This window comes from Sesamum indicum, linkage group LG10 (assembly GCF_026168435.1).
Source record: "Sesamum indicum cultivar Baizhima isolate 11 linkage group LG10, ASM2616843v1, whole genome shotgun sequence".
NCBI lineage: Eukaryota > Viridiplantae > Streptophyta > Magnoliopsida > Lamiales > Pedaliaceae > Sesamum > Sesamum indicum.
The window spans coordinates 341,661-355,467 of NC_142666.1; the positions used below are offsets into that span (position 1 = coordinate 341,661).

At 38.3% G+C, this 13,807-nt stretch overlaps 3 protein-coding genes across 3 annotated transcripts; 1 reads left to right on the plus strand and 2 right to left on the minus strand.

Annotated features, from left to right (window-relative positions):
- The first annotated feature begins 350 nt into the window (after positions 1 to 350).
- LOC105173050 (putative ubiquitin-conjugating enzyme E2 23) lies at positions 351 to 7,920 on the plus strand. The gene is made up of 8 exons (XM_088885958.1): positions 351 to 581; positions 1,970 to 4,030; positions 4,151 to 4,297; positions 5,111 to 5,593; positions 5,765 to 5,834; positions 5,937 to 6,076; positions 6,241 to 6,552; positions 7,070 to 7,920. The coding sequence occupies exons 2-8, from the start codon at positions 1,970 to 1,972 to the stop codon at positions 7,322 to 7,324; spliced, it is 3,468 nt and encodes a 1,155-aa protein (XP_088742084.1). The 5' UTR covers positions 351 to 581; the 3' UTR covers positions 7,325 to 7,920.
- A 1,592-nt stretch (positions 7,921 to 9,512) lies between these two features.
- LOC105173025 (transmembrane protein, putative (DUF1279)) lies at positions 9,513 to 10,246 on the minus strand. Its single transcript, XM_011094663.3, has one exon. The coding sequence runs from the start codon at positions 10,083 to 10,085 to the stop codon at positions 9,654 to 9,656; it is 432 nt and encodes a 143-aa protein (XP_011092965.1). The 5' UTR covers positions 10,086 to 10,246; the 3' UTR covers positions 9,513 to 9,653.
- Positions 10,247 to 11,637: 1,391 nt separating this feature from the next.
- Positions 11,638 to 13,050, minus strand: LOC105173026 (aquaporin PIP2-7). Its single transcript, XM_011094664.3, has 4 exons — positions 12,679 to 13,050; positions 12,281 to 12,576; positions 12,013 to 12,153; positions 11,638 to 11,872 (listed from the first exon to the last, which is right to left on the minus strand). The coding sequence occupies exons 1-4, from the start codon at positions 12,971 to 12,973 to the stop codon at positions 11,753 to 11,755; spliced, it is 852 nt and encodes a 283-aa protein (XP_011092966.1). The 5' UTR covers positions 12,974 to 13,050; the 3' UTR covers positions 11,638 to 11,752.
- Between the last annotated feature and the right edge of the window lie 757 nt (positions 13,051 to 13,807).

Sequence of the window (13,807 nt, forward strand, 5' to 3'; positions counted from 1 at the left end):
GATATTAATATTAGTCACTAAAAGTAAGAGATTGGTAGTAAGTTATGCGTTTTGCAATGGTATAAGAAAGCATTTTACTTTACTTGCAATTAAAAGATGAATATTATTATTATTAGAAGCATCAGTTTTTGCATAAACTAAAAAGTGTGTTTTGTGAATAATCTAAAAACTTGTTGCAAAAGAGAGAATAAAAGCAAAACATTTCTATTTAAAACTTCAAACTAAATTAAAACGTTTAGTTATATTTAATTGTTTTGAATTTTGAAAAAGAAAAAGAGATAATAAAAGGAAGGAAGGATGGAGGGGGAGTCTCACAACTTCAACCAGCCTGTAATCACAATAATGCCCCTAAAGTCACAGCTCTCCTCTAGCCTATTACCTATAAGCTCAGCGGCTCAGCCTGTCACGCCATAACCTTTCTCTCTCTCTCTCTCTCTCTCTATATATATATATATACACATACATATATATACACACAACGTTTACTCTCGCAATTAATAGAATAGAATCCCCGCAGAGGAGCGGCGCTTGTTTTTCTATTTTCAATCAACCGACTTTCGCCTTGAGCTCCAATTCAAAAGGTAAATCATAGCCTTCACTTTCCTCACTCCATTTCATGCGCAATCAATTCATTTATTTACATCCGCGTTTTTCGATTTTTTAATTCGTTGGTGTATTTTCCGTATTTATTTTTGACTCATTGGTGAGAATTTGTGTATGCAAGGATTCATTTGATCTTGTTTTGGCGGAATATATTCTTGTCTTCTCGTTTGAAGGGATGATAATGAGTTTGGAGCTGGTCTAGGGATTTCTTTTATGCTCCGCTGTTACTTATTTAGTTGTTTTCTGTATCAGGGTTTTAATTTTAAAATGCTAATTATCTTACTTCATTGTTTCTTTACTCCGTGGCAGTAATGGGATGTTGTTAGGGGTGTCTGTTTCAAATCGTAAGTGATGGGATTTGTTTTGGTTACTGTGTGCTGAGTGAAACACAGTTAATTAAATCGGTGGAGCTAAATAAAACATTTTCTGAAGATGCTCTGAACTCTTTCCAAATTTTCAGTGGTCATTGAGTTTCTGCAAATGATTTTCCATTAAATCGTATTTGTAATGATATAGTTCCTTTTATGTGCCATTGAGAAAGGTGATTCTGCTTATGGAATAATTACACTTGCAATGACTGTAGCAGCATAATCTCCCCCATAACTTCTCCAGGAATCACAAATATTGGTATTGGTGCATCTGTTGCACTATTATCTGTAAATGTCATTTTCTTATTTCCCTGTGAAGGTTGGTCATGTGCCTTCCAAAGTGGAATACCTTTTGTTCTTAATTTGTCAGTGCTATAGGTCAACAATTTAGCATATGTTTATCAATTTAAAAAAAAAAAAAAAGAAAAGGAAATGTTGGTGTATCAGATGATTTTCCCACTACTTTTGGCATATTGTATTGACTATGAGATGGGGGCTCATACAAAATTGGTGTAAATTCATTCAAATCCAACTGTCGGTCTCGATGCTAACGCATCGTATTTTGGATCATTTGAATGATACTGTTGGTCATTTAAGAAGAATGTTATTAAAACTATATGGATATTTAACGTCAGGTTGTGATGTTCCACTTTTGCCTGCATTTTGTCTTTATTTTGTTTTCTGATGGCAAGTTCCTAACCATGATGATTGGTTCTCCATTTGGAAATGAATAAGAATAAGTGAAAAATCTGTTAAAATGAATGTATTCAAATCTTAAAGACTTATTTTCGTGATAAAATGTTAAATGGCATCATAATAAAACCCCTTAATCCAGTAAATCAGGGGCATGTGAACAGAAAAAGCTCTATACAGTCCAATGAACCCTTCTTTCCGACTTGTTAAATATAGGGTAGTTAAAATGTGTACTCTGTGTGTGTCCACGCATACATTAGCGATCTATCCCACAACTTTCTAAATGGATTTTTTCTGCTTACCAGATGGGGTCGGGGCAGCATTGTGATGTTTTGGATGTTAATGAACCTACAACTACTAATGCGAATTCAGAACAAGGTGATTCTTCATCGTGTGGGTCTACTATAGAACCAAACTCGAACTATGAAAATAAAGCTGGCGAGATTCTCAGGAACTTACAGAATGTCTCATACATCTATAGACAAGATGTTGTCAGAAGCAAAAACAAAACTGAGATTGGGGTAGTGACTGAAGTGGCTGGTGATTCAGATTCTGATAGCAGCATAACTGATGATGAAGACGAGGATGAGGAAGAGGATGAGGATGAGGATGAGGTTGAGGATGAAAAAGATGGTGAGGCTGGTTCCAATGAGGAAGATGATGTGGAAAACGAAAAAAACCCTGCTGAGAATGCTGCTGAGAATACTGATGATAATGATTACAAGCACAGTCCGCTTACTGCTGACCAAGTTAGAGTGCTTTGGATGGATGGGTCTGAAACAACAGAGAGTATTAATGATGTGACAGTTGTTGATAGAGGATTTTTACATGGGGATTATGTGGCCGCTGCTTCTGATCCAACAGGTCAAATAGGTATTGTGGTTGATGTCAATATTACTTTCGATTTATTAACACATGATGGATCTATTCTAAAAGATAAACCATCCAGAGAATTGAGGCGCATTAGAGATTTCACCGTTGGCGATCATGTCGTCCTTGGGCCCTGGCTAGGTAGAATTGAAGCCGTTTTTGATAATGTGACTGTTCAGCTTGATGATGGTTCTGTTTGCAAAGTGATGAAAGCGGACCCATTGCATCTTAAACCAGTCGGGAAAAACATCCTTGAAGATGGGCATTTTCCATATTATCCGGGTCAACGTGTGAAGGCAAGCTCTTCATCAGTTTTCAAGAATTCAAGGTGGTTATCTGGATTATGGAAAGCCAACCGATTGGAAGGTACGGTGACGAAGGTAACTGTAGGATCGGTGTTCATTTACTGGATTGCTTCTGCTGGATACGGGTCTGACTCTGCCACTACTCCAGCTGAAGAGCAGGCTCCAAAGAATTTAAAACTATTATCTTGTTTTTCACATACGAATTGGCAGTTGGGTGATTGGTGCCTACTTCCGTCATCCCAGGAGTTATCATGCGCAACCTTGAACAAGGAAGTATCAAAACCAGATCCTCATGATACTGCTAAAGATGAACCTGAATCTACTGAAGTAAGTGACGAGTCTGATGCAGAAGTGGCCACTATGGCGGAATCAACTAGGAATAGTAAATTGATGGGAAATGATTCAGAGACTTCCTTGTGCAAGAATGGTGAAATATCAGATAGTAATGTCTCAGCGGAAAAACTATGCAATAGTTCAGTGCCAGCTTCAAAGGAAGGTGCCCATGAAACTTGGCCTCTTCATCGTAAAAAGATACGGAAAGTGGTTGTCCGAAAGGACAAGAAAGCCCGGAAGAAAGTAGAAAATTTTGAACGAGCACTTCTAATTATCAATACCAAGACAAAAGTTGATGTTATCTGGCAGGATGGCACTATAAAACAGGGCCTGGATTGCACATCTTTAATTCCCATTGATAGTCCAGGCGATCATGAATTTGTTGCGGAACAATATGTAGTGGAGAAGGCTGCTGACAGTGATGAGGCTGTTGAAACCAGACGGGTTGGGGTTGTAAAAAGTGTCAATGCAAAAGATAGAACTGCTTGTGTCAGGTGGTTGAAGCCCGTCGCCAGGGCAGAGGATCCCAAAGAGTTTGACAAAGAGGAAATGGTAAGTGTATATGAGCTAGAGGGGCATCCTGACTATGACTACTGTTATGGAGATGTAGTTGTTCGACTGTCACCTATTGTTTCGCCAGCCAAAATGGAATCCCTTGTGCACTCTATTGAAAACATGCCACTTAATAGCTCAGATGAATCGAAACATGAAAACGGGAAGCATCCAGGGGAGGATGCAGAAAATGTGCTTGCTCATGACATGTCTACTGAATTTTCAGATCTCTCTTGGGTTGGGAACATCACAGGGCTAAAAGATGGTGACATAGAAGTCACATGGGCTGATGGGATGATATCTACGGTAATATTTCTCCCGGCTTGATGACAATATCCTGTTAATAACTCATTTCTTCACTTATATTTCGATTTTCCTGTTTTTGTTAACTCTGGTTTCCATTTAAAAACTCTGTTTTTATATCAGGTTGGTCCTCAAGCAATATATGTTGTTGGTCGGGATGATGATGAGTCCATTGCAGCTGGAAGTGACGCCAGTGATGATGCTGCCAGCTGGGAAACTGTTGAAGATGACATGGATACTGTTGGAGATGACATGGGTAATGTTGATGAGGTAAAACTACTAGAGCATTGTATTTGATTACCTTCATTATCTTAGGCTTGCTGTGCCAGTGTCAAATTCTTATGTTTAGATCCTTTCTTTTGAGGTTTTGCCAAATGCTTCATGGCTAGTGTGTGAAACAGTTCTTAGATTGGGATACGTTATTATTAATTACCTTCATTTGTCACAACCAGAAATGTCAACAAGCCAAGAGCTTCAGTAAAGCCACTCACTAGAATTGCTTGATGATGATGTGTATTATCTCTGCAAATAGCTTGAAGAGTAAGCTGGCCCTAGTTCAGCATTTTTTTTTCTTCAATGGTTAGTTCAGTTAGCACATTCTGAAACTAGCTGATGATATACCTGCTTAGCAGAATATTTTTCCGGCAAATCTTAAGTAAATGTCACATTCCTTTATGGTTGAAGAACTATATGTGCATCTTTATGCGGTTGAACTAGAGGTATGAAGGTTTATAGGGGATTAACAATAAAAGATTTTACTAAGGGTTCTTTTGAATAGAAGTAACTGAAATCAATGACAATGTAATACGATAAATTAGTTAAGTTAATGTATTAAAGCATTTCGGGTACCAGCATTGCACCTCGAACCAAAAATCAAATGTAATTTTACTAAACAAATGGTGTTTTGTTTAGCTGATCTATGCTGCCACTTTGTAGCATCAAAATTGTGATATTGTATGTCTCAAGGACCGCTAGGCAAGTGGAAGGATGATCTTGAAATCTATTTATTAGCAGTAGATTGATATTTCCATAGAAATTTTTCTCCAATTTATCTGATACAATTTGTGTGAAATTTGGATGTAGGGAAACGGGACAGAAGACGCTGGTGGCATCGAGGCCGACATTGAAGATAACAGCATTGTTGCAGAAAATTCTGGGATGAATGGAGCTCTCTCAATTCCGCTGGCTGCAATTGGTTTTATGACCAGACTAGCCTCCGGAATATTTTCAATGGGACGGAAGCAGTCGGATCAAATGAACTTAACCAAAAGTGAAGATGATCTTCAACCTCATGATTCGACCTCAAATAGAGATTCTGATGGAGAATCCAGCTCTCAGAAACCTAATGATATTGACAATCAACTTTCTAAGCTAACTACTGGTCGACAAGGGGAGGAAGATGAAGTTGCTGAGGCCTCTGATCTGTTAGAAATTGCAGAAACTCTATGTAACTTACATTTATCAGAATCAGACGCTCGTCCACATGAAGAGTGTATTTCAAGATTCAAAGGCTTCGACATTGTTAGAGATCCCCTGGATCATTACTTTCTTGGTGCACAGGGACAGGTTAGTAGCTCTACTCAAATAGATAATGCAGTATCAGAAAAGAAATTATGCATGTGATTGATTCGAGTACTGCTTCCTTAACTTCTCTTATTTTTGGCCCTTGTATGCTGGCAAATGTTTTTCCCTTATATCTTTGAGATTTAGTTACTAAGCACTTGTACAAATTTGCAGAACAATGCTGCTAGGAAGTGGCTGAAAAAAGTCCAACAAGATTGGCACATTCTTCAAAATAATCTGCCTGGTATGCTTCTGCCCCTTCTCCTAATCTATGACATGTTAATTCTTGTTATCATGCTGAAACATATTAGAAGCTACCATTAAAAGTTAAAGCACTGTTGAACAGAGGGCATTTATGTACGTGTCTATGAAGACAGAATGGATCTTTTGAGGGCTGTGATTGTTGGAGCTTATGGGACACCTTACCAGGATGGGCTTTTCTTCTTTGATTTTCACCTTCCACCAGAATATCCAGATGTTCCACCAGTAAGAAACCTCTATTTCTGTAGGTTTTAGTGAATTTCTTTCTCAAAAGGTTGCAAGATTAGCTTGTTTGCATCTTTAATCTCAACTTCTCCTTGATGCTCTAAACCCCTTTTAGTTAGATACTGGTTGCATTCTTTACTCAGATAACCGTCTTTTCTTTATAGTCGGCATACTATCACTCTGGAGGATGGCGAATAAATCCAAATCTATATGAGGAAGGAAAAGTTTGCCTGAGTCTTTTGAACACCTGGACAGGTAGAGGAAATGAGGTCTGGGACCCTTCAACCTCAAGCATTCTTCAGGTCCTGGTTTCACTTCAGGGGCTAGTACTAAATTCCAAGCCATACTTTAACGAGGCGGGATATGATAAACAAGTTGGAACAGCTGAAGGGGAGAAAAATTCGTTGTCCTACAATGAGAATACATTTTTGTTGAACTGTAAAACAATGATGTATCTGATGCGGAAGCCCCCAAAGGTGATTAAATCAAAATTTAGCTTCTCATCCTGCCTAGTTGCTTGTTAGGGATCTCTGTGGCCACATTATCAATTATAATTTCTTTTAATGACATTCCCCCCTCTTCCTATTTGTTTTATGGTTTTGTTTTTATATTAGTTGTTTCTTTTTGGTGGGGTATAGTGGAACAGATGAGCATTACTACCATGCGTGAAGTAAAAATATCACCCTTCGAGGGCAATGGGATTGATTTTGCTCTGCCTAGTTTCTGAACCAACCAAATTGTATGTTGAGAATAAAACTAGTTTGAACATCATTAGAAATATATGAAGAACTCTAGTGACATTGAACTTCCAAAAGACAGCTACCAAGTTCTCTCTCTTGCTTAGCATATAATAATTTATTGCTTCTGTCAATTTTCTGTATCTTTCTCCTCTTATAAAACTGTTGTAGTGGTCACTATCCCTAATGCATCAATGTTATTTGGGACTTATGCATGGTCTTATTCCATCTGATGTTGATATACAATTGGTTGCAGGATTTTGAAGAGCTTGTTATCGAGCATTTTAGGAAGCGTGGTCGTTATATTCTCAAGGCATGTGATGCTTATATGAAAGGTCACCTGATTGGCTCGCTTGCAAAGGATGCTTCTATAAGCGGCACTAATATGACCTCAAATTCATTCGGTTTCAAGCTAATGCTTACAAAAGTTGTACCAAAACTTTTCTCTGCTCTATCTGAAATTGGAGCAGACTGCCAGGAATTTGAGCATCTGAATCAGATAAAGTTATAGCAACGTTCTTAAGGTACTCTGCGCGCTACATCTTAGTTGTAGAGGCAAACCTTCGGTGTCACTGGATTCATTCGGATTCTGCACTCTGTGAGCATAAATGAGTTCTAACTCAAAAAAGACATGGTTTAAATTAGGATATTTATACCATAGTCTCATGCTCATATTCTGGCTACAGAAATCTGGTGCAGTAAACTACAAGATTATACGAACTAAATTGTAAATTTTTATGAAACTTATGAACTGACAAACATAAAATTGAGCAGTCTGTTGAGAATTTGTGGTAGTTTTGGCAGGAGTCTCATTTTCTTCCTATTTTTATTTATTCTTTTCTGCTTTTTTTTTGGCATTGGCCCTTCTGCTGCCCTTCTGGTTGAGCAGCACATATTTTTTTGTCTAGGATAGATGGAAGAAAATGTTGTTGTATTATTCAGATTGTTCCATGCATCTTTTGTTTTGTCTAACATATTGGTACAAGTAATGTTGGAGGAGAAATTAAATGTATCTTATTTCAAGTGATGTAAGATGTACTTGAACAGAGATATTCATTTATTTGATGTTATGGTGTGTTTCGCTCACCTTTTAAGTAGGTGGCTGCATACATGTGCTCGATCGAATAGGACTAAGAGTTGCTAACTGTGTTTTTCTTTATTGTTCATGTGCTTTTCTGCTTGTGGTATAAGAGCATAAAATTGGTTTTGATCCCTCAGCGATCCCCAGTGTTGATAGAACGTAATGACCCCTTTAAATATACATTATGTGCAATTTGTCTGGTGACCTTGCTGGCTCTTCATTATACATATTTGTTTCCGTAGTAAGCAGGAAAATTAAAAATCTTTCAACCCCCATATATATGCTTCCATTGAGCTGCAAGTGAACACACTCTATTTTCCACCTGTTGTCCCCATTTTCACTGAGCTTTTGGAAATGCATACAGAAGTAACAAAATCGACAATTCTGTCAAAAGCCTTCGAGTACTTTCAATGGATGATCAAAAAACAGGGCTAGTGTTTTCTGGGAGAACCAGCCACTTGGAATGCACGACACAGATGGCAATTCACTAACACAATAAACAATGCATTGGGAATATACCATACAAAGAAGATAAAGCATGCATTCTTCTAAGTTGAGAGGTAATGCCATGGGAAGAAAACACAGAATGCATAACACAGCGAGACATAATGCATCTGGAGTTCTGTTCACTGAACAAAACCACAGAATCGCATCTACATATCCTAAGACGCAAAACCTATACAATGGATCCCACTTCGGAGGAAAAAGAGTCACTCTCATCTTATAAGATGAGTGGAACAATGTTAAAAACTTTACATATCTCAGTAGTCGCCCTCCCTTGACCAAAAGTAATTAACCGAATCCTGCTAGGAGAAGCTAGTTCTGAAACCTCACAAAGTCGCAACAAAACTTATATGTTTCCTGCATAATGATTAATTCTCTCCTAACACAAATTCATCCAGACTCATAGACCAAAATTTTGATCAGCATATGCAAACTGAAACACTCTTTACCTGTATGAGACCACCATAGTAACTTAAACAAGAACTTGTTACTCAGTCAGCCCCTTTACTTATGTCAAGGTTCAATGTGCTTTCAGTAATAAGAGGTGATGCTATATATGATCGGTTAGCTTCCACCCTTTTCACCTCATCCAATTTTGTAAAGGGAACATTGCAATCATGCGCAGTTGGGTAAATATGACAATCAAATGCCTTTCCAAAGAAGAGTCGGATGAAAACAATGAATGATTAGCAGGTAGCACATAGAATTTTCCTTAAAAGACGAATGCAATTCCGAACGCATTATGCTCACAATATGGCCTTAGGCAAATTTATGAAATATTTGTCCCATAGTAAACCCATAGAATAGCTCAAAGCTAAAGACTTCCATTTGCCATTGTTGCTTTCATTTCGCCAAAGTGGAAATAACTTATCTATGTTTGAGAATATACATAATACTTTCCGGTCAATAACTTGTGGAATTCCTGCTATAAAGTAAACACTTTATCTCATCAGAAGAGGAAATAAAAACCACTTCCATATGCAGCAAGCAGTAAATCAATTTTCGTGATGAGAAGCTTGTATATTTTCAACAAAGGGCATATAACTGGCACAGAAATGAACGCCCATCTGAAAGAAAAAAGATCAAAATCTAAAGTACACAATATAGACCTAAGTGCATTAACCACAGCTTTCTGCCTCTGCTTTTATTCCAAATCCACATTGCATCAAAATGAACAAATTTTGGTAAACAGAGCTAGCTTGTAACTACTAATTGTATCTTTAAAACAAGAATCACAAAAAAAAAACATAAGTAATCATACATTGTTCTTGATGAGATTGCGCCTCGCAAGAAACCGCGCTATCGACGGTGTAAGCGCAAATGTGATCGGAACCCGAACTGGAAAAAGCGCCTTATTAATCAACACAGCCAAAGCCAAAGCACCGCCGCTAGAGGCCGCCAGCTCAGCCGTCCGATTCCTCTCCTTCTCCACTGTCCGATCGTTCCGGAAACCTGAATCAGAGCCGATAGCCGTTTCGGGATTTTCGGCTGGCAGATCGGAAGTTTTGGTTTCCTTATCCTTTGCGAGGCTGGGCATGCCAACTTTCTCGAGCATGGATTCAACATCTACGTTGTTCTTAATGGCAACGTAAAGACCAGAAATTGAGGCGGCGGAGACTGAGAAATGTACGCCCAATCCTACTTTACCATACTTTTTCACCAGCTCTTTGAATCTTCCGGCGAACATCTCCACGCAAATCAGGGTTACAGATACAGGGGTGTTGTGTTTATGTGTAGCTTAGGAGTGAGCGAGAAATGGGAAGTGAGGGGTTTATGAGGTGAGCTAGGGTTTTTCAACTGGAGAAATAACGACTACTATTCAGTGCATTCTTGGGAAAGGGGAAATCGTAATACGACCATGTTTGACTTTATGATAGGCTTCTGTTTGAAATGTTTGGGCCTATTTGAATGGGCTTCTGGGCCCAATCTGTGATAATCCAGCCATTCACATTTGGGCCTTGTTGAATGGGCTATGAGAGCTATTGAATGGGCTTATTGGTGTAATCGTGGAGGGGACAGACATCCTCTAACTTTGGAATAACATTTCTAATTGATGACTGCATCCTTGTGACTATAATCTCTCATTTAGAGTGTGGAGTAGCACATTTATTATTTATTTTCTTGGCCGGTACATGCGAACATAGTTGAATTATAACCAGTTAGCATGTCGGTGAATAATTATTAGTAAGTATGGGTTGAATTTTATGATGAGGTTGAAAGAGAAATAGTATATTGATAGCCGCCTGCCTTGTCTATTTTGGGTTGAATAAAACAAAGGATGGGGTTGAGGAATGAGTGTGTCTTTGATGTTTTGATAGTATGGAGAGGATGAGGAGTGGAGCAATAGCATCTCAACTCAAGTGACACGCGGCCGGATATGTCTTGAGGATCTTTCCTATTACCAACAAAAAGTGAAGGTCAGGATTTCGGCTTCACACTTCACTTCCTCTCTCTCTCAAATCTCAATTCACTTCACGCCCACTAACCACGTCAGTACCATTTGTCCATTTCCCATCTGCCAAACCAGCAACCCACCCTCGCCCTTCTCCTTCTCCTTCTCCCAATCAACCTTTCACTAATTCATTCATTCCATTTTAGTAACTATTTTATGTCAAATTATTGAATGTTTGCTACGGCTTTCTTCTGCGAAACCCATATTGTAATTTAAATTCATTCACTAATCTATGATTCTAACACCATACCTTACGTATTAAAGACAAAGTAATTAGAAAGAAAATATCACCTAAAATATTTGTAATCAAATATAATATCACCAGTAGATATAGTAAACCTCGCAAAATTGGCAATTGTGCAGTGTTACGTAAACACAAGAGTCGTTTTCCTTAGCATGAGAAAACTAGGTGCAATTAATTCTAACTCAAATTGGATTTAGGGGATTTATACCAATTATATTATATATAACATACATTGATTTTATGAATAATAATATAGCACATATTTTCCAATTAAACAGTGAAGTGATGGCTTCCTAATTCTACCATCATCGCTGGACATGGCACTGCAGGCCCTTCCCTACCCTACTCTATAATTCAATGGTCCCCATCATCATACTCACCAAGTTTGCTTTCAAATATTGTAAGAGAGAGACAGAACACAGCACCACCATCACTGCGCTAATTGCTACAATACAGAGGCGACAACCAAAGCTAACAACAAAATATTAAAAAAACTGTACGAAAAAAAGTAGAACAAAGGGAAGAAGAAGAACAGACGAGGGCTGATGACAATAAACATTCTCCTCTCATTGCACACAAAAGCCAACAATTACATAATTAGAGATACAATATAACAACAGATTAATTCAATCTTTCACTTCTTCTTCCACAACACTCATCAGTTGGTGGGGTTGCTCCTGAAGGATCCCAGAGCCTTAATTGCCGCCGCCCTCAATATGTACTGGTGGTATGCCGCCGCCGCCAGTGCTCCCACAAACGGTCCGACCCAGAAAATCCACTGCACAACAATTCATTCATCATCCACGCTAATTAACTTCACTCTCAATAATTCATCTCTATATTCATAATAATCATGAAAAAAACCTCACTTTTATCATTTATTAATATTCCTTTAAATTTAAGGGGAAAAAAACATACGTGGTCATCCCAAACTTTGTCGTTGTTGTAGATGACAGCAGCTCCGAAGCTCCTAGCAGGGTTGATGCCAGTTCCGGTGATGGGGATGGTGGCCAAGTGAACCATGAAAACTGCAAATCCGATGGGAAGTGGAGCCAACACCTACGCGGTACAGTACACGCAAAATTCAAGAATCACTCTCTTATACTCTTCATTCATCTTCCAAATATTTCAAACGAAAATGAAGTATATATGTGTGTGTGTGTGTAGATGTGTTTTTAGTGCATACCGGAACGTGAGAGTCACGCGCGCTCCTCTTGGGGTCAGTGGCGGAGAAAACAGTGTAAACAAGCACAAAGGTACCAATAATCTCAGCACCAAGTGCAGTTCCCTTGTTATACCCTGGTGCTACTGAGTTAGCTCCACCGCCGAGCCCGTTATAGTAGCTTTTCATGAAGGCTTTCACCAAACCCACGCCGCAGATAGCACCCAAACACTGTGCTATCATGTACCCCAAAGCCCGGATCAGCGACACCTTCCGGGCAAGGAACAGCCCGAAGGTCACGGCTGGGTTAATGTGACCACCTGAAAATATTTCGAGAAAAAGTAAAAAATTCAGTAAAGTTCCAGCTGAAAAAGAGTATTAAAGTTTACTTTAGGGTCTTTTGTTTGGGGCCCGAGGGCAACCTGAGATTCCGGCAGTGCAGTAGACAAGGATGAAGATCATGCCGCCAAAAGCCCAGGCGATGCCGAGGATGCCAACTCCGTCGCATTGGTCGGCGGCGTTGAGCTTCTTGTGGCCGATGACCGTAGCGACAGTGACGTAGAGGAAGAGAAGGGTGGCAATAAACTCGGCAATTAGTGCTCTGTAGAAAGACCAGAGCTTGAGCTCACCCACATCAAAAAGCGGAGCCGGCGGAGGGTCGACGTAGTCCTTGCCGTGGTGGTGCACCGGCGGCTCTTCACTCACTTCCTTCGTCATATCTCTCTGTAAACAAACTCAAACCCCTTTCTTTTCTCTGATTTTATCTTCTGCCTTTTCCGTGTAGTGTGTCTTCGCATATGCAGCGAGAGAGTACGTTTATAAGAGTGGAAGACCGGAGGGGAGGATAAAGGGTATTTTCGGAAATTGATTTCCGAGACCCAAACGTTTATTAAATAACTAATAACTCATAATTACAACCAACCTTTCTATTTTAAATTAATATATTATAATAGCATTAAACTTCACATACATATATTATTTTATGGATAATTACACTCTCCTCTCCGAACATCTAGTGAGAAATTATACTTTTTGTTTAACAAATAAGTTCCTCCATTGCTCAAAAATTACCAAAATTGTTGATATTAACAAAAAAATTGAGAAAAAATCTATATTTACTCTCAATTGACTTATTACAAGTCAAATAAATTATTTTATAATTAAATTACCCTTATACGTTTTCACGCGTTAATGTATGTGAGGTGGTATATCTCCATTGTTATAAGGATAGTTTATTTCGAAAGAAATTATTTGACATATTATAACTTAGTAATAAGTTAATAGAGAGTAAATATTAATTTTCATCAGTTTTTTTGTTAATATTATTAAATTCAGTAAATTTTGACCAACGAATGAACTAATTTGCTCGACGGAAGCAGACTCAGGAATGCTAAATGTAATTTTCCAAACTATAGAGGGTTTATGTGTAATTATATTAAATTTCAGGGGAGAAGAGTGTAGTTAATCCTTATTATATATATATATATATATATTTAAATATAATAGTAATTAATATAATTTTTATATATATAGTATAAAATGAAATAGAAT

Bases quoted from the DNA above. Each gene is read 5' to 3' on its own strand.
- LOC105173050 (XM_088885958.1), top strand. From the start codon at position 1,970: ATGGGGTCGGGGCAGCATTGTGATGTTTTGGATGTTAATGAACCTACA. The intron at 5,835-5,936 runs GTATGCTTCTGC...ACTGTTGAACAG, and splicing joins TCTTCAAAATAATCTGCCTG to AGGGCATTTATGTACGTGTC. The intron at 6,553-7,069 runs GTGATTAAATCA...AATTGGTTGCAG, and splicing joins TGATGCGGAAGCCCCCAAAG to GATTTTGAAGAGCTTGTTAT.
- LOC105173026 (XM_011094664.3), bottom strand. From the start codon at position 12,973: ATGACGAAGGAAGTGAGTGAAGAGCCGCCGGTGCACCACCACGGCAAG. The intron at 12,154-12,280 runs GTATGCACTAAA...TGTACCGCGTAG, and splicing joins CGCGTGACTCTCACGTTCCG to GTGTTGGCTCCACTTCCCAT. The intron at 11,873-12,012 runs GTATGTTTTTTT...ATTGTTGTGCAG, and splicing joins ACAAAGTTTGGGATGACCAC to TGGATTTTCTGGGTCGGACC.
- LOC105173025 (XM_011094663.3), bottom strand. From the start codon at position 10,085: ATGTTCGCCGGAAGATTCAAAGAGCTGGTGAAAAAGTATGGTAAAGTA.